This window comes from Nelumbo nucifera, chromosome 8 (genome assembly GCF_055504915.1).
Source record: "Nelumbo nucifera cultivar China Antique chromosome 8, China Antique-T2T, whole genome shotgun sequence".
NCBI lineage: Eukaryota > Viridiplantae > Streptophyta > Magnoliopsida > Proteales > Nelumbonaceae > Nelumbo > Nelumbo nucifera.
The window spans coordinates 55,663,711-55,691,572 of NC_142656.1; the positions used below are offsets into that span (position 1 = coordinate 55,663,711).

Consider the following 27,862-nt stretch of genomic DNA (forward strand, 5'->3'; position numbering starts at 1 on the left):
TGAGAAGGTATTTAATTAATTAAGACAAGGAATAAATGAAGTTTACCTTGGTAATTGAAGGACAAGGACATGCTTTAATTTGCTTTGCTTCTCACAGAGGCAGGAATTGAATTCCTTAACTCCCTTGTCTCCAGGTGCCACAAGCTCAATCTTATGCTGGTTGATGATTCCCTCTCTCTTAGGTACAATGACAGCTGATTATCTTCCTTGCTTTATAGGAAAGTTACATTCAGTGATGGGGATTTCTTGGGTATATTTGGTTGCTGGGCAAATAAGCATAGAGAGCATTGATCTATTTAAGACACTGGTTTGTGTCCACGTTGTTGCAAACAAACTACATTACACAAAGATCAATTAGTTGTTGTTGTGGTGGTGGTGGTGGTTTCAATTAATTAATTTCTTTGGAGCTTATAATTAATTAGAAATTAAGATGGCCAAAGCTGTGGCTACTGTTGTCACGGAGGGGATCATCGATAAGTTGCTCTCCTTGGTTGCCGATGAGATCAATAATCTAGCCTGGGGTTTCAAGGCAGAGCTAAGAAAGCTTCAGAACATATTGAAGAAGATTCAAGTTGTAGTTAAGGAGGCTGAGACGATGCAAGTGAAGAATGAGAACGTGAAAGATTGGTTGATGAAATTGAGAGATGTGGCTTATGAAGCTGATGACGTACTGGACGAATATGCAACAGAAATTTTGCGACGCAAGATGGAGATTAGAAAAAGCATGAAGAAAAAGGTATGCAACTTCTTCTCACCCTACTCCAACCCAGTTGCATTTCGTCTTAGGATGGCTCATGAGATTAGGAAGATCAATGTGAAGTTGGACGGAATTGATAAAGAAAAGAACAGGTTTCAGTTCAGTAGTAGTACAAACACTACTTCTATTACAAGCATTCAAAAAGGAAAAGGAGTGCAAGAAACCTATGCTTTTCTTGATGATATTGCTGATTTACCAATTGTCGGGAGGGACAAGGATAAATCAAAAATCATAAATAACCTACAAGACTGTTGTGGTGATGAGGTTAATGTCTCAGTCCTTCCAATAGTTGGTATTGGAGGATTAGGCAAAACCACGCTTGCTCAGTTAGCGTTCAATGATGAATCCATAAACCAACATTTTGATTTAAAAATGTGGGTTCGTGTGTCGAATATTGGCTTTGATGTCAAAAGGGTGGGTAGGCTGATCATAGAATCAGCAACGAAAAATAGTTGCAACCTAGAAAATTGGGATATGATTGTAAGAAAAATTCGAGAGAGTTTAGGAGGGAAGAGATATTTACTGGTTCTCGATGACGTTTGGAATGAGGATGAAAGCGAGTGGAACCAGTTGAGAAAGTGTTTAGGAGATGCTGCTAAGAAAGGAAGCAAAATCCTTGTAACAACACGCAGTGAGAAGGTTGCATCCGTCGTGAGGGGTGAACCTCTAATGCACCGTTTGGAAGCATTATCTGATAAAGACTGTTGGTCCATATTCCAGCGAAGAGCATTTGCAATTGCAAATAAGGATGAAAATGCAGATCTGGAGAAAATTGGAATAGACTTGGTGAAAAGGTGTAAGGGTGTGCCTTTAGCAGTAAAAGCATTGGGAGGGCTATTGCGCACCAAAAGATCAAAAGAGGAATGGGAGTTGGTGAGAGACGATGAAATTTGGAAACAATACAGAAATGATAATGCTCAAATCATGGCGGCCCTGAAACTGAGTTACGATGATTTGCCTTACCATTTGAAGCAGTGTTTTGCTTATTGTTCTGTGTTTCCAAAAGACTATGTGATTTATAAACATATGTTGATATGGCAATGGATTGCGCATGGGTTTGTGGTTGGAGAAGCTAACGATGAGGTTTCATTGGAAGATACCGCTGAGAAATACTTCAGTAGCTTATTGGGTCGGTCGTTTTTCCAGGATGTAGAGAGAGATGAATATTCAGGTGAAATAAGGAAATGCAAGATGCATGACCTCATGCATGATCTTGCACAATCAGTGAATGGGGATGAATGTTGTGTTATTGATCAGTTGTCGTCAAATTCATCATCAAACTCATCGATAAATGACGACGATGATGAGGATGTTCATCAACAGCAGAATAAATTAAGACAAATTGTTCATGAAAAAGCTCGTCATTTGTCAGTTGTTGCACCTATGGGATCTTATCCCGAGCCAAGGACAATTGTAGAATTGTTGTCGTCGTATGTTGGAGCTGGTGGTGGAAGGCGACTGCGTACTATTCTTCTCTTAAGGGATATTTGCAAAATTGACTACAATCTGTTTGATTATATGTCATTGAACTTAAAGTGCTTACGCGTGTTGGACTTGTCTAGGCGCTATGATGAGAATAGGGAGGTTTTGGTGTCACCTGAGATCGGAAGGTTGAAACATTTGAGATACCTTAACCTCTCGTGTACAGACATTGAAGATTTACCCGACTCAATCACCAACCTCTACAACTTGCAGACGTTACTGCTCTCAGGGTGCCGGAATCTTAAACAACTCCCACGAGATATGAGAAAGATGATTAATTTGAGGCATCTGGGTATCATGTTTAGTGGCGTTGAGAAGATGCCAGTGGGAATGCTAGGACAATTAACCAACCTCCAAACATTATGGGGTTTTGTTATAGGCAGTACTGGAGAGTTTGGACATCTTCTTTCAAATCATCTTCGCCAATTGGGTATAGTTTTCAAAGGTGACTGGTTCCACAACCTTAACCTCCATGAACAAGCAATTAGCGGGGCAAAGTTTTTAAAGGACAAACACCACCTTCGTCAGTTGGGGCTCCTTTGGGAAGGAAATTCTTCTATTCCGGATGGTGTGGGTCTAGACATCGTCAATGATGTGCTGCTGGAAGCCCTCGAACCTCACTCTAATCTCAAATATTTCTTTTTAATAGGATTTCCTGGCATAAGATTGCCTTCATGGATTACAAAGATTGAACGAGTGGTAATAGTGAATTGCCCTAATCTGGCGTTTCTTCAAGACGAAGAAGAAGAAGAAGAAAGGAACCAGAACTCTAATTTGGTGTCTCTCAATGCACTGTGGATGGAGCATTGCCCCAACCTGAGATCCCTGTGGGAAGGGATCCAAGGCTTCACATCATTAAAACGGTTGTGTATTAGACGATGTCCCTATTTGACAAGGAGATATAACAGACAGACAGGGCAGGATTGGAACAAGATTGCTCATATTCCAGATGTCCAAATTTGAGATCATTAATCTAAGGTTAGTCCATACATATATCCTCTTTCTCTTTCTCTTTGTGTAATTAATTTATTTGTATGTTCTAATTTTTTGATTTAAACAAGTATATTCTAATTAATTAATCTTCTTGTTCAAGGTGATTCGGCTTTGTCCAATCCATCCAAATACAAATTTGATTACGGGTAATTCTATTTTATTTTTTGCTGAATTAATTACCTTTTATCTTTCTAACCTCTCTCTCTCTTTTTCTAATCTTCTTAATAAATTAGTAAATTGCAATCAAATCGTACATGATATTACCATTGACACGGTAGAGAACAAAAACTAAACCAGCATTTGAAATTCAAACCCCTCATCAATTTTATGACCTTAATAATTAGGATTTAGGAGTCACCAACACACCAATACACGCTAATCCCGTCAAACTGTTAATTATTAACGCTCAAGAAAACTTTGACCTTTAATAATTAGCCTAATAGTTTTCCCGTTTCCTCAAAGGTTTCTGTATTTTTAATTTTCTGTGAAGTGCCATTTCAGTTATTGGTTAATTAGCAATTTGAATTTTTCTAAGGTCTGGCCTGGCCCACACGTGTCTTCAGTTTCGAAATAGGGTACAGACTACAGGCCTAGACCTGGTTCAAAACCTCAGACAATTTAATCGGTCCTATTTATCTGCCTTTATATGAATTTCTTGTGTAATCCTTTTCATCTAAATATTCATTTCACACTAATGTTTTCAAAACCGAATCGGATTATACGATTGGACTGGAAAAATCAGAACCTGACCAGTTCCATTTCACCCCAAATCGTCAAAATGGTTGATCCGGGCGATTAAACCGTTAAATCATCGACCTGGACAATGGTTTTTGTTTTTTTTTTTTTTTTTTTTTTTTAGTCAGAGTGGGCCAGACCATTCGACCTAAGAATCAGAACCTAAAACAGTTCTCTATCTGGTCCAGTTTTAAAAACTTTGTTTCACACTGATAACTGATAAATATTTTATTCTTTTTTTTGTTTTGAAATAATAAATATTTGATTTTGCTAACATTATTTTACATCTAATGTATCTCCAGGGCAGAGTTAAAAGTTTCTGGCAGTTGGTATCTCGTGTTTGTTGTGTAATGTCTATTACTACTATAAGTAGAATTGTGTTGTATTTAAGAGATTTGGATCCAATGCTTCAATAAGCTTAATTAGTGTAATTTGCAAATTTCAAGGTATTATTATAATTGCCAGATCATCTCAAAATTGATGGCACCTAGATATATATCACTACCATGGAGAAAGTAGAGACAGCTTGTAATATAATGCATCATTTGTTGTATGACTACCATGGAGGAAGTGGAGACAGCTTGTAATATAATGCATTGGTTGTAGTAGTAGAGATTACATTATGTGTGAATATATGTATGCTTTTGTACAAGATTAAAAGATTAACATCATCATGTTAACAAGCATCATTTATATTGACCATGCAAACCCAAAATTGATCTGTTTGATCATCATTCTATCTATCTATCTATCTAATTTAGCACATCTGTCCTCTCTTGATGATCCATGGTCAATCCAATAAATTTTAATTTGTTGCAATGGATAGATTCAGTTGTTCAATATTCATTGGGTTTTGGATTGTCATTATAATTATATATGTTATTAAGTTTGTTGAATATCTTTAATATGGATAAGACAAGTGATTAATTCTTTTCTAATTTCTATTAAACGGATAACACCCGTGATGAATTTTTAGTGGAAATCCTTTTTCTAAGGCGTGAGCCCTCAGTTTGTACTTTATAGGTCGTGGTCCTCTTAATTAAATTTACAGCCAATAATTTGCAAGTTAGGTAGGATTTTGCAAATAGCTCCCCCCCAAATTTTGTGAACAATATTTAAAACTCCTTAGTGTTTTAACCATTGCAATTTTTAATTTTTAATATTTTTTAATAATACTACTGCAATTCTTTAAATTTAAATTTAGCTTCTAAATTTAATTTTTAATTTTAAATTTTTTAAATCAACAACCAAATTGAAAATTATCCCAAATCGATATAACCCAAATTGGTTGGTTTTTATCACTAGTCGATCAATTTTGAGTAACTAACTCCACAACTCGACAAAATCGATTTGATTTGTCAAATAATTTGGACCAAACTGAACTGAATTGTGAACACCCTACTTATAAGTAAAACGAACATGCATGATCAAATAACATGTGAGGGAAGGGATAGATTGATTTTTTTTTCACATAAAACATAAAAGACCAGGGAAACACCCCACTCAATGCCCTTCATTCTTTTGTCGTTCTTAAAAACCCTGCGTATTTTCAGTCAATGGTAGATATCTCAAGTATGCTATATATGTTTTTTGTTCTTCCTTCTCTTTTTCTCTCTTTATTTGTTATATCCATTATCATTCATTCTCTTTGCTCAACCATTTGATCTCTTGTTGAGACAAAAGGGGCCGGGTTCTATAGTAGGCAATTAGAAGGTGTTGAATTCTCTAAATTAGCAACATGAGGAATTTTCTGTGGTAGCTGGATGAATCCAAGAAGGACCAAACGATAAGCTGGAACATTGTGGGTAGAAGCAAGGAATAGAGGGTTTAGGGCTTTTTAATTTTTTAAATCTACTTTTTAATGATACTATTTCTATCCTTTAAATGTAAGTTTAACTTCTAAATTCAATTTTTAAAATTAAATTTTCTGAACCAACTACCAAATCAAAAACCAAGCCAAATCAGTACAACCCGAAATGACCAGTTTTTATCATTGGTCAAAAAATTTCGGATAACTAACTCTCCAATCTAACCAAATCGATTTGGTTGGTCAAATAACTTGAACCAAACCAAACCAAATTGTAAACACCCTTCTTTTAAATAAAGCATACATGATCAAATAACATGTATATGAGAGAAGGGGTATACTGATTTTTTTCTACATAAAACATAAAAAGACCAGGAAAACACCCCCGCTTAGTGCCCCTCTTATTCTTTTGTCATTCTTCATCTCTCTCTCTCTTTGTTTGTTATTATTCATTCTCTTTGCTCAACCATTTGATCTCTTGTCGAGATGAAAGGGGCCAAGTTCTGCAGTTGGCAATTAGAAGGTGTCGAATTCTCTAAATTAGCAACACGAGGAATCTTCTGCCGTAGCTGGGTGAATCCAAGAACCAAATGATGAGTTGGAACATTGTAGGTAGAAGAAAGGAAGTAGGGGGTTTAGGACTTGGGGGGTTAGGCTTGAAGAATTCTTCACTGTTGGGAAAGTGGCGTTGGATACAAACAAATGATGATATTTTATGGTTTCTCTCCTTATGGCTGGGATGCTGGATTAAATGCTACAACTGCTTTTGATTGCCACTAAAAGTTTCTTTTCTCCATCTCTAACTATTTCATACTTCACATCAAGGTTTTTAAAACCGAACCGGATAATAAACCGGTTAAAGGTCTGGTTCTTGAGTTGAACGGTCTGATTGTTCGAACCGAATGGTCGGTCTGTTTTGACAAAAAAATTTTAAAAATTTTAAAAATAGTCAAAACCGTTGAATGATTCAAACAGTTCAATCGCCTGGGTCAGCAGTTTGTTAACCAAATCAATGTTTTTTGGCAAAAATCTGGTTTTGGTGAAAAACAAAACCAATCACTTGACCAGTCCCCGGTTTTGAAAACCATGCTTCACATTAGAGTTGATGTGTGCTCTGGGGAGAATGCGAAGATCTTTGGGTGGGGGATCTAACTTTGAAAGACAAAATACCCTTCTCTTGGGACCTTCTGCTAAGACAAGGGCTTAGGATGGTGAAACGGTATTAGTGTTAGATCTCTTAGTCTCTTGAGGGTGTCTATCTAGATCCCTCAGCCACAAACCTTCAAGTAAAACCAACATGGTAATTTTTCTTAGCCACCTGTGTCTTAAGATGAGGTGACCAAAAATCGCCTGGCCTTAATAGCCTCAATTGTAGGATGGGGGTGTAAGCCTCACTTTGATTGAGGCGTATGCCTTTAGCCTTTCACATCATTTTATGCGAAGTGGGACCTTAAGTGAAAATAGTTTGGGGTGGGGAAAAACTGATACAAATATGTAGAATGCAAAACCCTGTATTTTGTATTATTTTTTATGTATTTATATTATATATATTTGTATTTTTACTCTTACTAAATTGAACCTAAGGCTGAGTTTGGAAGAAGTACAAATGCAAACATGTACAGTACAAATACAGAAAATAATATAAAATACAAGTTTTTTGCACTCTACATATTTGTATTTGTACTCTTTGCTCAGTTTGGAAAGATTACAAATGCAAATATGTATAGTATAAATACATGCAAAATAACATAAAATACAAGGTTTTGCACTTTACATATTTGTATTTGTACTCCTTTCAAACTGAGCCTAATGTTCAGTTTGAAAGGAGTACAAAAACAAATATGAAGAGTGCAAAACCTTGTATTTTGTATTATTTTGTATGTATTTGCATTTTATATATTTGTATTTGTTCCAAACTAAGACTAGTAGGTAAAATTGCTTTAAAAAAGGGAAATTTCTACTTTAGTACCCTAAACTTTGGGTAGTATCAAGTTAATACCCAAACTTTCAAATGTGTCATTGCAGTACCAAACATTCAAAATGTCAAAACTACGTTTAAAAACAAAACACTATTAATTATCTTCTACGTTAAAACTGAGCCATAATAACACTGAGCCACAATTGCATTGTCATCACGTTGATTACATGCGGATGAACGCTTTGGTTTTTACTGAAAACCAATAAAAGAAAGAAGATTACAGGCGGATCAGTGCTTAAATTATTGAATCCGCAGTGGGTTTACTCAACGCGGATGGGTATTACAACTACCTGCTGACCTTCATCGACAAAGCTGTGGACGATGGCTTTTTCATGCCTTCTCAGCGACACATAATCGTCTATCCTCCAAATGCTAAAGAGCTAGTTCAGAAACTGGAGGTGTGGGTTGTTTTCTTCAGTTGTATTAGTAATCTCAAAGTGTGAGACTGATTCCCGAGAACAGAATGGAAATGGAAAAAAAAGGAAAAATCTTAAAATGGAGGATAAAGCTTTAGAAGACTCTTTTCTGCACAACTCTCGTGTTTTTTCGCTTTTGTTTGGTTTTAGTGAATGATATATTGTTTTGTTTGAGCAGGTTGAGTTATAGTAAAAGCAAGACAAGAAAGATCAAGAAATATGCCCTTTTGGTTTCTTTTGATTTTCTGTTGAAGTCGAATCGGTTTCTGAATTTCTCCTTTGTTTAAAAGGGGGAGAGAAAATGGTAGAACTGTTGAGGGAAAATGAAAGGTGTTTTTGGGGTGATGGAAAAATAGATAAACCTAGTAACAGCTCTCTGGTTATTTTGAGTTTCTTTCTTTTTTTTTCTATTATCAAAACAATCATGTAAATAAAAAAGGAACAAGCAAATAGCAGAAACAAATAGAGTAGCTTTATTCTCTGCTTTTCTATCATTCCGTTGCACATGCCTCTGGCTTGGATTTTTGCTGCCTAATATTTATTTATTTATTTATTTATTTTTGTTGTGGAAAAATAAGAAGAAAAATATTTTTTTATGGATTTAAAAATTGAGAGTAATAAGAAAAAAGCGTAAAAGAATAAAAAGAGATGGAAGATGTTCTCCCTTATCCTCAAATTCGGAAGTGCCACCGGCAACAATGATGCGGGACCCTATAATTGCAACTACAGAATTGGTGAAATGGAGGGGTGGTTAGAGATCCATACAAAGCCAAAAGCAGAAGAAAATTAGATGATAGGTGAAGGATATTTTTGTTCTTTTATATGATACTTAACGTCAATTAACAGTTTTGAATCAATTTGACACTTTTTGAAAATTTGAATACTGCAGTGACCCGTTTAAAAGTTCAGGTACTAACTTAACACTGCCCCCAAAGTTCAGGGTATTAAAATAAAATTTTCCCTTAACAAAAGGGTAAAAGACTTAAACCTCCTTTGGGGTTTCTTCTAAATACTGAAACCTCCTCTTACTTTTTTAAGCACTTAAACCTCTCATGGCAGAATAACACACCGTTACATGTCACAAAATCAATAAAAAGACTTCTTTGCCTTAAAACATTCTTTAAATTTTCAAAACATGTAAAAGGCCAATTCAAAAGTGTTCATACAATGTAACTAATAAAAATAATTCCATCTCACCATTCACCTTTTATTTGTGTTCAAAGCTTTGTTGTAGATCTTGAATATTGAATTCTAACATTAGCAAAAGGGAGAAGCAAAGGGAGTCATGTTTCTAAGCAAGGTGAAAGACTCTCGATCTCCTGTCCACAAGAACTCTACCCACGCCTACCCACAATACACTACCCCCTGTGAATTGGGAACATCTCCCCCTGCATAATATTATACAGGGGATGAGATGTTCTCCATATGTGGCTGCAATAAATGTAGGTAGAGTTCTCGTGGGCAAGAGATCAGGACTCAAGTGAAACATAAAGTGTGAAAATTCATTCTAACTTCCTAAGCTTATTTTGATTGTCAATTTGTGAATATGGAGAGATAGTGAGACTTGGTTTCTAATTAATGAGGACCTTTTGAGCATTCGGTGCTTGATCCACCGATAAGTTTCTCTTGTTTTTTCTGTTTATTTCGGCACAGGAGTGACTTTTCAAACAAAATAACATAGATGTGACCAGGAAATGAATTTGTGATAAGGAAACTCAATGGAATATGGAGGATGTGTTGTACTAACAAAGTTGTTGAATGCAATGATATGGAGGAGCTTGGGTTCTATTTCTTAAGGACTAGAGTGGCCACGAGCCGAGCTTCTCACAAATTATTCGAGTCTGGCTCGTGAAAAGTTCGTCTCAACTCGATTTAAATCGAGCTTCGAGTTGAGCTCGAGCCTGATATATAAGCTCGTTTGCTAATCGAGCCAAGATCAAGCCCAATGAAGCTTGGCTCATGAGGCTCACGAGCCTAGTATAATAAATAAATATTTTTTTATTACATACATACATACATACATATATACATGCATATACATATACATATACATATACATATACATATACATATACATATACATATACATACAAATATATAAATATATATAATAAATAATTTTATTATATAATAATATTTTATTTTTTATGTATAATGGTAAATAATTTTTATAATTCTTATTTTTTTTGTATGTAAAATAAAAACATTATTTATATGTATATTTTTTATTTTTATATGTATAATAATAAATGATTTATAATTCTTAATTTTTTGTATGTAAAATAAAAAATATTTTTATATGTATACTTTTTATTTTTTAGAAAAAAAAAACTTGGCTTGCAATCGACTCGAGCCGAGCCGAGCTCAAACTTGCGAACTTTGAACTGAATTCAAGCTTGAGCTCAAATCTCTAACTCGAATTGAGCTCGAACTCGAACCTAATACAGTTTCAACAAACCGAGCTCGAATAGCCAAATATTTGACTTGGCTCAGCTCGAATCTATATATCGATTCAACTTTGAAAAAATAACTTATTGAGAAAAATAATAACAAGATGAAAGAGTTAACAAAAACTACAATGTGAGACTACCCAAGGATTTTTACTACGATTCTTTGAGGATTCCATTGTACAAAGCCATATCTGATTTATAGCTTTCACATCTGAGACTTCCAAGCATGATTCAATGTCTAAAAGCCCATATCTATTCATTCTACAAAGTAAGGGCTTAATCCTCAAAAAATGGCAGTATTTCTTGTCAATGAATGCTGTTCAATGCATCATACCGAACTCTGAACCTTCAGATTTGTTGTTGATGAGGTCTGCTATTTGCAGTTGTGGCCGAGCATCCATTTGATGAGGGAGAAAGAGAGGTTAGTAGAAAAAATTATGAAGAGGAGAGAAAAGGGACTAACCGAATCATTTGGGAATTTTGATCAAGGGTATAATTGGGTTTTTGAAATAATGCCAGACCAGCACATGATAAGACATGTAAACGATTCATAACAGATGGTTAAAAGAGGGTAATATTTGTCTAATGATATCATCAATAGGGGAGGTTTAAATCTCTTTTTTTTTTTTTCAAACGAGGGAGATTTTAGTATTTATAGAAAACTTCAGGAGGTTTAAGTCTTTTAACCTTAAAAAAATTTAATGAATAAGGAAAAATAAAGAAATGAAAAATTAAGAAAAGTTAAAACCCCCAAAACTTCAGGGTGTTTTCTCACTGTACTCTATACTTCTAGTTTCATCGAAATATTGAAGATTCAAGCTCAAGGAGGGACGAAATCAAATCGTACAGGTCAGTCGTCCTTCCCCGTTCTTCTTCTTCTTCATCATCTTCTTCTTCTTCTAGATTTCTTCTTGAATCGTTGTGGAATGTGGACGAATGTGAATTTTTGTGGTTGAGTTTTTGTTTCAGATTTGAAATGTTGAATCATTCATGGTTTTACTGTTACCATTGGTTGAAGCATAAAATATAAAACATGTAAAACATATGTAAATGTTGAAGAACCATGAATGTGACGATTTCTTTATGAGGCCGATGATCTGTTCTAAAAAACAAAAAAAAAACAAAAAAGAAAGTAATTATCACTTCAATCTATTTATTTTTGTTCTTCCCCTTCTCTTTATCATTTCCAAATTATATTGTCGTTTGTATGGTAGGTGGTTTTGGGTCTTATCTTCTGGGATTGAATAAGGAAGACATACGAACAGGCAGCGGTTAGATGTGGGGACTGATTTTCATTTTTTTTTGTTAGATTATCACTTTATTACTCTGATTCAGAAGTCAGAGTAATTTGTAAGTGGTTTTGGGTCTTATCTTCTGGTTCAGAAGTCAGGGGTTAGGTGGTTTTGGGTCTTATCTTCTGGGATTGAATAAGAAAGACATGCGAACAGGCAGGGATTCATTATTTTTGTTAGATTATCACTTTCATTTTTTCTATATTTCCATAATTTGTAAGTTTTTAGTTTGACGCCTCAAACCACCTTGAGGCTTATGCCTCACCTCTTTGGCACTCGACTGCCTCGCCTCCGCCTTTAACCTTTTAAAACCTTGGTTTGGATAGGGCCTTTTCCCCCTAGGGTAAAGTTTTTTTGTTGGAAAGTGGCTGATATGAAGATCAATACTGTTGATATGTTGTAAAGGAGAAGACTAGGTTGGTGCCTTAATCCCTAAGTTTAGAAGCAAGTGGTGAGACCTTTGTTTTGTGATAAATGACATTTTATTAATCGCAAAAGATAAGAAGGTACAAGCTCCCCAAGGAGAGGCACAAGATGCGACCTCTCCAAACTAGTTAAGAACAGCTTTCCAACACATTAAAACAAGTTACAAGGTAACACAAAAAAATATCTTCCCTAGAAACCCCAAGTTTGACCAAAGAATCAGCCATAGTATTTGCCGACCTGCGTACCCATTTAACATCCACTCTCATATTACTAGTTTGCCACTTCACATTTTTGAGGTCTTTGTACCCCCAAATGACAGCAACCGGGTTTGAGAGCCAGCCTATTACCACCTGAGAATCCCCTTCAATTAGCAAATGTTCCACCCCAAGCTGGTTGGTGATCTGGATACCTTGTACAACTGCTAGTAGTTCTACCCTTGTAAAATCTCCCACTCCCACTGGCCTTGAGAATAAGGACACGATGTTGCTTTCCTTATTCCTCAGCACACCCCCTACGCCTGAAGGCCCGGGGTTACCTTGGCTGCTCTCATCAAAGTTTAGGTTGATGACACCTTCCGGGGGAGGTTTCCATTCTATAACTCTTTTATTCTTCTTAGTAGAGGTATTAGCAACTGTTGACCAATTCCTCCATAGGTCATCAAAAGAAAAATCAGCAAACATATCCAAGGTTTTCAATCAATGGATTGCTCTTGTCAAAACACAGTCCTTCAACTCAGCCAAGCTTCTTTCCTTTTCTAGGAATATTCTAGCATTCCTTTCCTCCCAAATAGTCCATAAGGTAGCTGCCCTAAGACATTTCCACGTGATTTTACCTCTCCTTGTATGCCACCCGAAAAAATAAGGATTAAATAGCAAGCTTACATCAAATGGTCGGATCCACCTACAACCAAATAAACTAAAGTTCCAATTCCATAACTCTATAGCAAGAGAACAAGATATCAATAAATGGAAGCAGTCCTCGCTTTGGGCCTTACATAGGGAACACCGGTTCAGGGAAAGACAAAGAAGAGGTCTCTTTTTCTACAAGTTTTCCAAAGTATTGATTTTCCCATAGTAAACTTCTTAGTAAAAAACAACAATTTTGGGGGGAATAGGTCTTGCCCAAACTTCTTTAACAGGAAACTCTCGGGTGTTTAGGCTGAAACTTAGGGATTTTAGAAATGAGGCACAAGTAAAAGTACCTTTAGGTAAGGGAGTCCAGACTCTTTCATCAGGTTTTGTTAGGTCCAAACAAACTAATTCAAGTAAGTGAAGCAACTCAGTAACACAAGCAAACTCACCACCCCTTAGACTTCTTTGAAACCCAAAATCCCAGTTTAAGGATAAGGGAAGCAACAGTTCTAGAAGACACTTTAAAATTGGCTCATTTTTGTAAAGGGAAAAGGGAGTATAAGGGAACCGATCCTTGAGGGGTTGGTTGCCCACCCAAATATCCTCCCAGAACCAAATAGAATTACCGGGACAAGCATCATACTTGACAAACCTGAGGAAGCGAGCGAGAATACCATGTATGGCTTTCCAAGGTGTTGTGAGGGTAGCCCGACGAGATATCCCAGCATCCCAATCATTTCTTGAATAGCCATGAACACTTGACACCACCTCATGCCAAAGCCTCTCTCTCTCTCCCAAGGCCATCTCCATAACCACTTTCCTAGTAGGGCTTCATTCTTTTGCACTAAGTTTCCTATCCCTAGTCTCCCTTCTTCCGTAGATTTGGTCACTATCTCCCATCTAATTATGTGATCCTTTTTTACCTCCCCTGGTTCTCATAAGAAATCCCTAATGATCTTCTCCAGTTTCTTAGCCTCCCTTGGGGAGATCCTAAAGATAGAAGGAAGTAAGTTGGAAGGTTGGCAAGTGTGGCACTGTGGCCCTAATCAAAGTCACCCTTCCCCCTATAGTTCTTTTTCCAGGCTACCAAGTATTTACCAAATTTCTCCACAATAGGGGACCAAAAACTGCTATCTTTAGGGTTAGCTCCTAAGGGAAGAGTAGACCTAGGAAAGTTAAAGGCTAAGGAAAGATGGCACAACCTAAGCACCTCGCAATGGATTCTACCTCCCAAACCTCCAAATTTATTCCGGCCACGGAGCTTTTATCCAAGTTTATCCTCAAATTGGAAGCTTGCTCGAAGTGTCTTATTAAACTTTTAAGTTTGTACACCTTACTTAAATCATTCCCTTCATTGGAAATAAATATCATCAGCAAACTGAAGGTGGGTAACCAGAATGTCTCTCCTCCTCAATCTCCAACCTCTTATTAGGCCCTCCTCATTTGCTTTAGAAATCAATCTATTGAACACATTAGCAACAAGAGTAAAGAGGAACGGAGAAAGTGGGTGGCCTTGTTGTAGGCCTCTAATGGCTAGAAAGAAGTTATTCACCACTCCATTGACTAAGACTGAGTAATGACAGAACTTTAGGCAACCACTTATCCAATTACACCATTTGTTCCCAACCACTTAACACCTCTAATAAAAAACTCCAATCCACTAAGTTTTAGGCCTTTTATTGATCAAAAAAGAAAATAAAAAGTCATAGGCCTTTTCCAAGTCTAGTTTGCATACAAAGCCTTGCCTACAAGATCTCCTCATCTTCTCCACTCTCATTTGCAATGAGGATCTGATCTATAATTTGTCTATCCTATACAAAGGCTCCTTGTGCTTGCCTAATGAGGGAAGGTAAAACTACTTTGATTCTCCTAGAGAACTTTCACCAAGATCTTATACATTCTCGTCACCAGAGTAATCGACCTAAAATATTTGGGATATTTGGCATCAGTCTTTTTAGGAACTAGAGCTAGGAAAGTGGCATTGACTCCAGGGCTCACAACATGTTTATCCTCAAACTCTCTAATAACCCCAACTAAGTCTTCTTTTATTATATCCTAGCAATCCTGATAAAATGCCATTGTAAACCCATCTGGTTCCGGTGCCTTAGCTCTATCCATTGGGAAGACGTCTTGTCTAATTTCCTCTTCTTCAATCCTTCTTTCTAACCATCCCTTGTCTACCTCATTCATAATTGGCCAGTCCTCCTCTTCCACTCTTACTCTATTCTCTAAAGGTCGTTGGAAGATTGATTTTAAGTGAGACACAAAACCTCTAGCAATCTCCTCTGAGAAGTTAGATCAACTCCATCCACCTCTAGTTTTACTATCAAATTTCCTTCTCCCATTAGCCATGGCATGAAAGAACTTAGTATTTCCATCCCCTTCCTTGATCCATTTGTGCCTAGATTTTTGCCTCCACGAGATCTCCTCCCTCAATTCTCTATCTTGCAAACTCATTGTTCTCTAAGGATTCTTTGGCATCAAGATTCTCAATCTGAGTAAAATAGGGTATCTTTTGCTTCCTTCACCCTACCAAAACGGTCCTTGTTCCATTCCTTTATTTTAGCTCTCAACCTTTTCAATTTCTTATGGAATCTAACCCCTTTCCAGAATATCATGAATAAAATTTCAATCATTTATCAAAAAAAAAATCTAACCCCTTTCCATTTCACCCCCGTCAACTCTTCACCCCACCATTCCTCAACCTTTTTCATGAAATCCAAATGTGTTAACCACATATTCTCAAATCTGAAAGGCCTAGGTCCGATTCCAAAAGGTTTTTGTCCCACTTCTATAGGGCAGTGATCAGAGGTAACCCTAGGTAAAGCCTTAGCCACCAAACCTCTTCATTGGCTTTCCCAACCCTCATTGAACAGAAATCTGTCAAGCTTAGAGCAAGTCGGGTTCTCCTAGAAGTTGGACCAAGTGAAGATAGTTTATAGTAAAGGAAGCTCTCGTAACTCACAAGAATCAATGCATTCATTAAACTTCCACATACTAGTTGTGATGGTCTGTTGGGGGATTATTTGACTCAGTTGTGAACCTTATAACATTAAAATCCCCCCCCCCCAAACACCATGGGCCTTCCCATAAACCTTGTATTTCATGAAACTAGCTCTTCCCATAACCCATTCCGCTCTACAATTATTTGGCCCATACACATTTGTTTTTTTATCAATAAATACACATTTGTTAACACCCATGTAAATCCGCCTTCCACCATTCTGAATTTTAGGGAGACAATAAAATTTCCTATCAGCTCCTCAACTAGTTCTGCGAAGTCCTCCCTCCACAAAGTTACTATGCCTTCCACCATGATGGAGCTGAGCATCACCTCACTCCTCTTACTCTCCAAGTCTCTCTAACCCACCTCCTATCCAGTTCAGCCAGCTTAGTCTCTTGAAGCATCACTATGTCAGGTCTTTCTCTCCTAAGCAACTCCTTAATCAGTCTCCTTTTTCTAGCACTGCCCAACCGTCTCACATTCCAACTGTTGATCTTCATTGACCTACTTGATATAAACCCTTCAAGACACTATCTTCCATCATTTAAAGGCCTTTTGCCTCTCCCCTCTTCCACTAAATTCAATATCTCTTTCAATGTCCAAAATGAGTCTCTACTTCAGATCTTTTCTTCTTTTTCCCACCCTTATTACCCACTGATTTCTTAGACAGCTCTTTATTTCCTGTTTCCTGCACCAACCTATTGGGGCTAAAAAGAGGTAAAGAGGTTTAGATTTATTTGGGGTTTCCTCCAACATCTCTTCTTTCTGTTTATATTCCTCCAACAAGGAATAGATCTGCTCCCAAATCTCGTTCCAGTTCTTCCTCTGTTTCTTTTTTACTAAAAGATCCCCCTTCTCAGTACCAATTCCAACACTCTCCTTCACCACTCCCCTGCTACCGCCTGGTTATTCTGGTTGTGATGTCAGGATATCTGGTACAGTCATAGCACCCAGGTTAGTATCTAAAAACAAATGGACAGGCTTACCTAGATGTAATGATGGTGGGAGCAATGAACTCTGAAGAGGGGTATCAATTGTTGAGTTCAAGACCAAACCCTTTCCTTGTTCCTGATTCAGCTTTGGAAGTGGACCAGGTTCAACCATAACATTTTCACCCCCTGCAGTCAAAGATAACTCACTAGTCTTTCCCTCTACGTATTCCTTTACATAAGGCATCAAAGAAGATTCCCGTCTCTCTGGCCCAATATCTTGAATTTGCTGGGTTAATGGAATAGGCTCGTTTATTGGAACAGGTGTAAATTGCCGAACCTCTGTAATCGCTACTAAATCCATCTGATTTTTGTTCGACACAAGTTCTAGTAGGGAGGAAGTTAGTTCACCAATGTCGCAACTCAAGGACCTCAAAAGTTCATCATTGTTGCAGTCTTGTGGTACCATTTCCTCCTCTGGAAATAATAGCTCAGTGTTTAAGCTATCCTCTTCAAAAATATCTTTTGATTTTTGGAGGTCAAGGCTTCCCAAACTTAGGGTTTCTCCAGATTCCGTATCTGAATCAGAAGATCTTCATCATCTGTCAACATTTCCGTGTCTAGGTTGTCTATTTCACTTCGCTTCTCACATCTTGGATTATGGCAATCCTGTGTAGACTGAGCCAAATTCTTAGTAGGGACCCACTGTAGCAAGTTGGAAACTTTTAGACTTGTTCGAACGAGAGGAGGAGCTCGAGGAAGACGATAGTAGACTGTTTCCCGCCTACCCGTGACCTCCCCCCTCCCTGGTCACATGCTCCTTTAAGTCTGCATGTGCCCCCTTAAAACAACATTTAGTTTGTTTGGGCCAATTTAATTTAGTTTTGGGCCTGGCTAGCCCAGAAGCCTTTAGGAGCCCAATATCTGCGGGTTAACTGGTGCGTGATTTTCCACCGTTACAAGGGCCCCAGTCTGACCTGAAGGTTCCCCCCCCCCCCCCCCCCCAATTCTCCAGATCAACCGTTACTAATGACGGACCTTTCCCCTTCCTTGCTTGGTGCCAGAGTCTACTACTTGGGCAAAAGTTCTATTGGTTTTCAAATCTTTGCCTTGTAGCCCACGATTTTTACTATCTCCCTGACCCAAAGGTTGTTAGTAGACTACACAGTGGATGACATGTTGAGGAAGTGGGGAGAGATTGCAAATTGCATGAAGCCTAAACCAGTTGTGAAGGTATCTTGGACCCCCCCCCCCCCACCAGCTGGGTTCCTAAAATTGAACTTTGATGGGAGCTGTTGGGGGAATCCTGGACAATCAGGGATTGGGGGTGTTTTCAGGGATGAGAATGGGGTCATTTCAGCCATGTTCTCAGGTCCAATTGGAGTGGGGGATTCTCTTAGAGCTGAGATCCTGGCAGTTATGGAAGGAGTTCAAAAAGCTAAGGAAATGGATGTCAGAAAACTCATAATTGAAGGGGGCTCGGAGGTGGTGATAGAGTGGCTGAGGAAAGACAAGTGTGGATTATGGAAATACAACAATGAGAGGAGAAAATTCAAGTGGCTGGTGCGGGATATGGAAATCAGGATGAGTTGAATCAAAAGAACAGCTAACTCTATAGCTGATGGGCTAGCTAAACAGGGGATAGAAAGGGATGTAATGTTTTGGGCTAAGTTGTAACAAATTGCTTCTTCTTTCTTTGAGGACTTAAGTTGTTCTGGAAGATAGGAGTGTTTGTCTTCCTTTCTGTAACTATTCTTGTATTCTTGTGATATTTTAATAAAATTGCTGAAATTGTTATTGATAAAAAAAAAGGTTGTTAGTAACAATGGACTGCTTAAAGGTTGTCTTTCCATTTTGGCAAAATTGCCCAGTTTCTTTTGTTTATCCAGCCACATGCTTCCACATAGCTCCATCTCCTCTACCTTCTTGTCTTCCTCTTGCCTAGTTTCCTCCCTCCAAAGTGCAGCTTCAATGGAGGAAGCTAACCAAACTGGTAAGAATAAACCATTCACTCCAATAGTAACCTTCCTCGGTATATCTTCTTGTTTTACTCCTCCCAGAAGGATGGCTGCACTTTGAAGGTCTCCCTAGAACACACCATCAAGGCAAGCACCACACATTAACACGATAGCGCTTGCTGTCTCTTGATTCCAAAGATGGAAAGGCAAGCCAACTACTCGAACAGTCACATTATCCTCCACTGAGAAGAGATTTGAGTTGGAAGATGGAGACCATTTAAAGATCGAGAAGGTCCCCAAAGTATCCTGAATACATAAGGCATCAATATATACCTGGTTTCCTAGGGGATTCAGAACTGCCTTAGCATGATCAAACAGAGTTAACATAAAAGTTTTCTTTAACCCCAGTTTGAGCCTCAAAAGTTCTGCAACTTCCCACCAATCTAGCACTAACTTTTCAGCTTCAATCACTAGCATGCTTTTCCATTGCCCTGTTATCCCGTTTACTGCTAAGGAAGGAATCCTACTGTTATTTACCAAGGCCAGGAAGTCCTGCTTTTGTTCCTCTCTCTCACACAGAATAGGACTGCTAATGAACTGGTTCTGATCACTTCCTCCAAATTCCATTACCTCATCTTCCTCCATCTTCCTTCTATTTGTGAAGCTTGTTAAAATATCAGCCACCCTTTTCCAACCTTGACTATTTTTCCCTGCTGGGAGACAGACCATTTGTTTTCTTCCTTCAGCAAAATATTCAGTGAGGGATATGAATGCACCCTTTGCATGCCTCTTGCTTTCCATCACATACCTCCTACCCATCTCTGAGAAGTTTTAATTCCAGCTTATCTGCTTCCCTTTAGTTGCTGCATCAGATACAAATCCTTTCAGTCAGGCAATCATTTCTAAGCCTTCCAGAAGTACCATAGCCTTTTTCTGTTTTCTTATCTTCAATCTTAGTCTTCCTTTAATCCTCATTTCTCTTCTGTAGCCTCCACCTTCATTGACGATCTCCATTTTGTTTTCTTCACAAACTTTCCACCACGAACTCTTTCTCCATCGCTCCGTTCTTTAGCATGTGGTGAGAACCATTTCTTATACCTCTTGCCTTTGGAGTTTTGTTCTCTCTCTGTTTGGCTGTAGGTGGGTCCCTCCAGACAGTGAGCAGAGCTTCTTTTGTGAAAGATTCCTGTATACACAAAGCAGCGAAAGATTATGGAATTATGCTAGGGCAGCTGTGCTATGGACAGCATGGGAAGAAAGGAAAATGGGAATATTTAGGGAACAATAGCACCACAAGGCAGATCTAATGGAGAGAATAGTGATTCCTGGAGCACGTTGGGTCAAAACTTTGCCTCCTTTTGACCATTTTACATCCAAGACTTCTTGAGGGGATGGAACTAACAAAGCATCACCATATCCAATAAAAGAAACAAGAGTATATGAGTGGCAACTTTCTTGAGAGAACCAACTCAAGTTGAAGGCATGACGTGAGGAGTTTCACTACTTGGAGGCATGAGGCGTAGTTCAAAACTTAAAAGGCATAAACCTGCCAAGCATTAGGAGGCATAAGCCTTTTTGAGAGGAGGGGGATGAGGAGGAAGAAGAGGAAAGGGGGGGGGGGAATTGCAAGAACCCCCAATTTGCTAATGTTGCTCATTCATTCATCCTAATAAAAGATATTTTAAAATACAATTAAAATTATGAAATCTTTTGTTTTGTAGGGATTAAGAATTTAAGATCCTAATATGGACTTGTTTGGGCTTGCTTCAAGAGGCTTGGTTGGGGATCTAGGGGCAAAAAACAAAAATATGTGCAAATTTTCAAAAGGCACATGGCTGAACTGAAGCACAAGGTGCACCAGGCACATGCACATACCTTAAAATGTGCCTTGCCTGTGTGTCCAGGTGCACCTTACCACCTTTTAAATCACTAAGTAACTCATAACTATTATTTTTTGTTTGTAAATTGCTGAATCTCACTGTTATTGTCATATGAATTGAGATGCTATTCTCACATGTGGTGTATTGAGAAATAGAGTGGAGATGTTATCCTAGCATGTACATATAGTAAGAGAAATTTAAAGAGATTTTTGGGTTACAGAGATATTATGAGAGAGCGTTGAGTTTAAATTGTTTTGTTTTGTTTACAGCCTACTAAATATTCAAGTTTCCTTGAATTTGGGGGAGCATATAATTAATATATTTCAAAATGTTCATTTTTTCTCAAAATAATGAAGTTCTACATGATTGAAATTATAATGGAGAGTATGCTGACACTGAAAACTTAGAACTCTACATTTACAAAAGCAACTAATGTAATATTTATAATTTTAACATAGATGGCATTAAAGCCTGGGATCCATATCTTCAACCTTGAGGATTCTCCATTCTTCCTCTGCCTTCTTTTCTTCCATCAGCTCAAACACAATGTATCTTCTTTTTGTTGCAGATTTTATTATACATGCAGATTATATAAATGTGGTAATATTGCAGGGTAGAAATAGTTCTTGGCTGATACAATGTTAGTAAAAGGAAGGAAAATTGCTGGTAGGGGAGAAGAGATGACAGCACACTATGCTTTTGGTCCCCTTGAAGATGACACGATCATCAAACATAGGCTTCTGACTCGCACAACCACCACAAGAGGTGAACCTCCATTGAAGAAACTCCAAAAGAAGTTTATCTCTTTTGCACTTGAGATTGACAAGGATGCAGATAACTATAATGATTGTGAGAGGTTGTACAAAGCATTTTTACAGGAGATGACCACCTTTGAGCTCCCACTCCTCAAAAGTAAGGCGGTAATTGATGCTAACCTTAGAGAGAAGGAGAACTTCAATGAGCTCCAAGGAGAGATCCAACGCCAGATCTTGCAAACACAGTCTGATATTGAAGATCTGAAGAAACAACTTGAAGAGAGTAAAATTGAAAGACAACACAAAGAGGAATGTGAAGCAATCAGGAAATTGGTTGCTATGCAGCCTGCACGGTCAGAGACTCAGAAGCTTATCACAGATCTCGAGAAAGAGATTGCATTATTGGAGGCTGAAAGTACTGCTGCTTCAAGAACCTTGGAGCTTCGCAAGAAACAGTTTGCTCTTTTGTTGCATGTTGTAAGTTCAGCTCTTCACATATCAGTTAGTTTTGTTTTGCTTCACTGTGGATGCAGATTTTTATTCCGTGGAGGCTTAAAGACAGAAAATCATATACTACGGTAGTCTTGGTGATATGTGTTCATTTGGTATTTGTTTGGTAGCATGCATGTCTGCATCTGTTTGTCTAAGCATGGGGTGACTTTATGTCCTCACGGTTGCAAAACCATTTTACTTAAATATGCTAGTGGTGACCCTGGTGGAAATCAATATACTTTTCCTCGTGATTGAAGGTTATTATTATTTTCTTAACTAGTTTTCTTCTCATCAGGGTTGTTTATCCTTATAGATAAATAGACAGATAGTAACAAAATCCTGCCATGTGGTTCCAAGGGCCTTGGACCCAAGTGAGTTAGGCAGTTATGCCCTTTCATATCTTAATTCGTGTCCATTTTGCTTTGCTGTTTCTGAAACTTATTTTCTAGCTTTATTAAAGCAAATTGTTCCATTCATCCTGCAAAATCTATTTTTCATGGAATGTAACTTATGCAAACATTTCATAGTCATATAGAAGCCTGAACTGTAAAACAGTCTTCTCTAGCATGTTTCCCAATCCATGGATTTTGCAGTCTGTTATTAAGTGACTATCTTCACTGAGTAATATGTATGTTATTGGATGTTTTCTTGTCTCTATGTAGTTTCTCTTTCCTGTACTTTATCCCAAATACCCCTCTTGACATGACACTGCTATGGGATGGTAATGTGTTATCAAATCTAAATTATCAAAAAAATGTGTTGTCAAATCCACCAAATATGCATCTGATTTTTCTGATTCTGAATTTAATGGTTATGTACCAACCTATTTTGACATGAACCCATATATATATCACCAAAATGAGATAGACAATGAGTACTTCACCAAAATGAATGGATACTGTTCTCAATTTGTCATAGAATTTGCAGGGGTAGATAGATCCTCTTTTTTGAGTTTTTGCTCTTGAACTGTCAATGCTGTAGCTTGAGTAAGTTTATGAAGAACTAGTTTAATTCTGGTGTTGATTATGATATGGACAGTGATTTAAAAGGCAAGGTGCATTACCTGGGCCCCAGGCACAGCACTTTCAAAAGGTGTGCCTAATGTGCCTAGGTGTGCACCTGGTGCACTTTGTGCTTCAGCACAGGCATGTGCCTTTTATATTTTTTGCTCTTTTTTGAACCTAGTTGCTGGGCCGGAGGCTTAGTACAAAGGTGACTTGTAGAATCAGGAATGCAAAATGTTTTAAACCACATCAGCTATTTGAAGTAATGCAGTTGAAAAAAAAGGAGATTGAAGTTCTTGCATGCTTGGATATGTTTTATATATTTGACTTATTTTTAAATTTATATTTGAATATGTTGTTCATGTTATGTTTATGTATTTTAATTTTGGATAATAGGTTTTTAAAACATTTATTTTAAATTTTAAGTTTGTATTTTTAATATTATGTTTAATATTTTTATTTTTTACATTTTTTTGGGCATTTTTTGCATTTGTTTTCTTTTTTTTTTGCATTTTTTCACCAAACTTTGAAAAGGTGTGTGCCTCACGTGTCACACCTTGGGTGCAAATTGGCCCTTGCACTTTTTGTTCCTTGGGCTCAGTTTGGAAGGAATACAAATACAAATATGTACAGTACAAATACATACAAAATAATACAAAATGCAGAGGTTTTGCACTCTACATATTTGTATTTGTACTCCTTCCAAACTGAGCCTTGCTCTTTTAAAACACTGGATATGGGGTTCTAGCTCATTACCCTATCTGTCATTGTGCTTATTTTAATTTTAGTGAATGCTTCTTTGATTTTCTATAAAAAAATCACAAATCATGTTTTTTGATCATCTTCATTATTTTTTGTTAAAAAAATGGTCCTCAAATTGAGAATAAATGGGGCATAATTATGGCATTGATGTGGTGAGTTTTACCATAAAGGAGATAATGTTGATTGCATTGCTTGCCACAATGATATTTTGGATTGCTAAATTCACTTGCAATGATATAGCTTAATGAGAGCCCAATGCTTACTGCCACATCAACAAAAGAGGAAAACAATGGTTTAGCTGCCAGTCCACTAAATCTTTCTTTGGGTAAAAAAGAACTAACAGGAGATGCATATTTCCTATTCACAATGTCTAAAAAATACAACATTTGGGAATTCTCCTACGGAAACTCAATGGGATCAGGTTTGAAGCTTCTTTTGTGGTTGTATGTTGTATTGCTTTGCATATGTTCTTTCTAGGTTGAATATGGCTGCTATCCACAAGTGACTTGCATTATTCTTAGGCTATGTTTGGGAGTGCTTAAAAATAAGTGCTTATTTGGGTTGGGACCACACCATTAAGCACTTATTGGTGTTTGGGAAATAAGCCTGAAATAAGTGCTTATTTTTTAAGCCCAAATTTCCAGCTTTCTTGTAAGTGCTTAAACAATAAACACTTATTCAATTTTTTTCTACCAAAACTGTCTCCATTTAGTTTTTACAATTCCATTTATGCCCTTCAAATGTTTCTTTTTGGAAAAAGGTAATGTAATATTTATTGAATCAAAAGCTACACAAACAAGCTGAGATCAGTCCCAGAAAGGCCAACTGAACAATTCAGCAATTACATATTCCACCATGAACTGGAATGAAAAGCAACAGACAAATTACAATTTCTGAGCTCCTCAGAGACTGACACCCAAGAGATTAATTTGCCCACAGCTTTCTGGATAACCTGTTCAAGATTTAAAGCCTTATTACAGAAAAGCCTACTATTCCTCTCAGACCAGATGGACCATAAGACAGCACTAGGAATAGTATTCCACACTATCTTTCTTTCTTGTTAAGCCCATTAAAATTCCAGCAACACAAAAGCTCCTTTACCGAACTTGGCATAACCCATCTTAAGTTCATAGAGCTGAAGAAGTGATTCCACAGCTGAGAAGAAAACGGGCAGTGAATGCACAAATGATCATTAGTTTCAGAATTGTTCCCACATAGACTACATGAAAGGTCCAAAAGCTGAATGCCCCTTCTCACAAGATTAGCTCTAGCCAGACATTTATTCAGAACCATGGGACTCCACACCTGATGACAAGGGAAATCAGTAGCACCCATTCTACAAAGCTTGGAAGCCAAAGACTTGACAGAGAAAACACCATCTGGATTCCACTTCCAATACCACTTATCTTCTGAGCAGAAATCAACCTCTTGAGTCTGAAGAATAGTTAACATGTTCATTATCTCTTCCAGCTCCCAGTCGAAAAGGTTCCTTCTAAAGGTAGGGGACCAAAAAACTGAATCTCCAGATAAGCTGCAACACTCAGTTATAGAAGCCTCTTGGTTAGATGCACACTGAAAGAGGAGAGGAAAAGATTCGGCAAGGAGGCCATCCAAGCACCAAGAATCCTTCCAAAACTTGGTTCTACTACCATTGCTGACCTTAATTGAGATTCCATCAGCAAGAACAGAGAAGTTCTTCATTATCCCTTTCCACGGAGAATTTCCCCAACTGGGAAGAGGGTCCCTAGTTCTCCAGTTGCTCCACTCCACTCCATACCAGCAATGAGAGATCTCCACCAGGCATCATTTTCAGCCACAAATCTCCAAATCCACTTACAGGGAAGGGCAGAATTAAAAGTTTTCAACTTCCTTATGCCTAAACCACCTTCATCCTTAGGGAGGCAGACTTGATCCCACCTAACAAGATGAATTTTTTTCTCCTCTTCCCAACCCCTCCAAAGAAAATTCCTTTGATGTTTTTCAAGCTTTCTTGCAACTTTGTTAGGAATAGGGAAAAGGAGAGGAAATAGGTAGGTAAATTAGATAGTGTGCTCTTAATCAAAGTCACCTTACCCCAAAAGAAAAGTATTTTGCCTTCCAAGATGCCAAATTTCTCTCCATTCTTTCAATAACCAGGTCCCAAATTGAAGATGGCCCACAACGCGCCCCCAGAGGAAGACCCAAATATTTAACTGGAAGGGACTCAATCTGACATGCCAAGATCTCCACACTATCAGCTAAGTTGGATACCTGACCCACTGGAATGATTTGACTTTAAGGCCAGAGACCACCTCAAACCAAGATAAGATCCCAAGAATTAAGTCCACCTGGGAGGGAGAAGCTGTCCCTCAGCAACCAGCAACTGCTCCTCCTTGGCTTTCTCCTTTCTCCCTTCCATCATTTTCTTTCCTTGCATTTTCTTCTCTTCCTCTCCTATCTCTTTTTTTTTTTTTTTTTTTCTTTCTCATTTGTTCTTCTTCCTTCATTCCAGGCAATCCAGGCCTGAACGGATTTGTCCTCCCCTGTTCCATTTTTTGCCGTTGGGTTGGTGGCATCATATTGTAGTTGGCCCGACAGCCAGCCTGTGAGCCAATAGCGGATATACCCATCTGCACCCACCATCTGTGGTCAGAGCCAGTGCCTTCACTAGGATTTCTTGGCTAGGAGGATTACAGTGAGGGAGTGTGGTAGACCACTGCTACAGAAATACCGTCGCCAGTCTGATGGTTTCATCATCAGAAGCGGTGTAGAGGACACCGTCATCTCCCACAGCCACAACATTGATTGGTTCTGAATGTGCTTCAATTAGATGAAATAGGCATCCTCCTCATCTCCACATTCACTGTGTTTGATCCATACTTTGTTTCATTGTTGTTTTAAGAGAGAGAGAGCCCACCTCCCACAGGGTATATTTTGAAAACTTGAAAGAAAATGAAGGATAAAATAGTCAAAAGTGCTTATTGGAGAAAAAGACTACCAAATGCCCAACATGAAATAAGCGTCTATTTTTTTTTTTAAATAAGAACTTGAAAAAGCTGGGTGCCAAATGCAAATAAGTGCTTATTTGAATAAACACTTGTTTTTAAGCATTTATTTTTTAACATAATCACTCTCAAATATGGCCTTGGTCCTTATTCAGTTGTCCCTTTCATTTATGATAGATTCAATCTTGTAAAGTTTATCAGAGAAAAGAGTATCGTGAAAAGTTTTGAGTTTTGGTGTTTATGCTTTATCTCCTGTTTTCTGTTCAGGTGGATGAGTTGCAGAACAATATAGAGGAAGAACAGAAGAGTTTGGCCGAGGAACAGAGGATTGCTATGGAAGAGCAGAAGATCAGCTTGGAGGATATTAACGGTGGTTCTGAAGCCATGACCGTGGATTAAGAACACTGTTAATGCAAAGATTATGCACTGGTTTTGGGCCTTGGCTCAAATTAGGCATTTTTGCTCTTCATTGGATATGCTGAATATCAGGATTCAGCCATACGTAGGAGACAAGGTAGTCATGGACATTTCTTTTCGGTTTTTTTTTTTTTTTTTATGGGGATGAGGGGTAGCCCATCCCCCAACCCTGGTGGCAGCGGGATTTGATCCCTACATACCTTTTGATGACAAATTTCCCACGAGGGTTGTAGGAGGAATTTGTAGAAAGATGGTAAAGAGTTATCCAATTGTACCGTAGTTTGGTATTGGAAGAAAAATACTAGAGGAACATTAATGCTAGTTTATTCAGGATTCTAATAGCTTGACACTTGTGGCTTTTAGGCTATGTTTGGTTTGAAGGAAAAGGTAAGGAAAGGAAGGGAAAGACAGGGAAACCAATTGAGTATTGTCATTTGGCACTGCTTGGTGCTAGCAAAGTTGATATGAAGACAAAATAGGTTCCTGGGAA

The 27,862-nt window shown here is 37.9% G+C and overlaps 2 protein-coding genes across 3 annotated transcripts; both read left to right on the forward strand.

Moving 5' to 3' along the window:
- The first annotated feature begins 340 nt into the window (after nucleotides 1–340).
- Nucleotides 341–4,559, forward strand: LOC104589215 (putative disease resistance protein RGA4). The gene is made up of 3 exons (XM_010247457.3): nucleotides 341–3,217; nucleotides 3,333–3,378; nucleotides 4,270–4,559. Exon 1 carries the CDS (start codon nucleotides 431–433, stop codon nucleotides 3,200–3,202), a length of 2,772 nt encoding a protein of 923 aa, XP_010245759.1. The 5' UTR covers nucleotides 341–430; the 3' UTR covers nucleotides 3,203–3,217; nucleotides 3,333–3,378; nucleotides 4,270–4,559.
- Nucleotides 4,560–11,309: 6,750 nt separating this feature from the next.
- Nucleotides 11,310–27,862, forward strand: LOC104589198 (THO complex subunit 7A-like). Of its 2 annotated transcripts, none has more exons than XM_010247427.3 (3): nucleotides 11,310–11,467; nucleotides 21,571–22,190; nucleotides 27,223–27,862. In XM_010247427.3, the coding sequence occupies exons 2-3, from the start codon at nucleotides 21,597–21,599 to the stop codon at nucleotides 27,352–27,354; spliced, it is 726 nt and encodes a 241-aa protein (XP_010245729.1). In that variant the 5' UTR covers nucleotides 11,310–11,467; nucleotides 21,571–21,596; the 3' UTR covers nucleotides 27,355–27,862. The 2 variants fall into 2 exon arrangements, with proteins under 2 accessions (XP_010245729.1, XP_088749866.1); XM_088893740.1 differs by having other exon boundaries at nucleotides 11,365–11,467; nucleotides 21,527–22,190.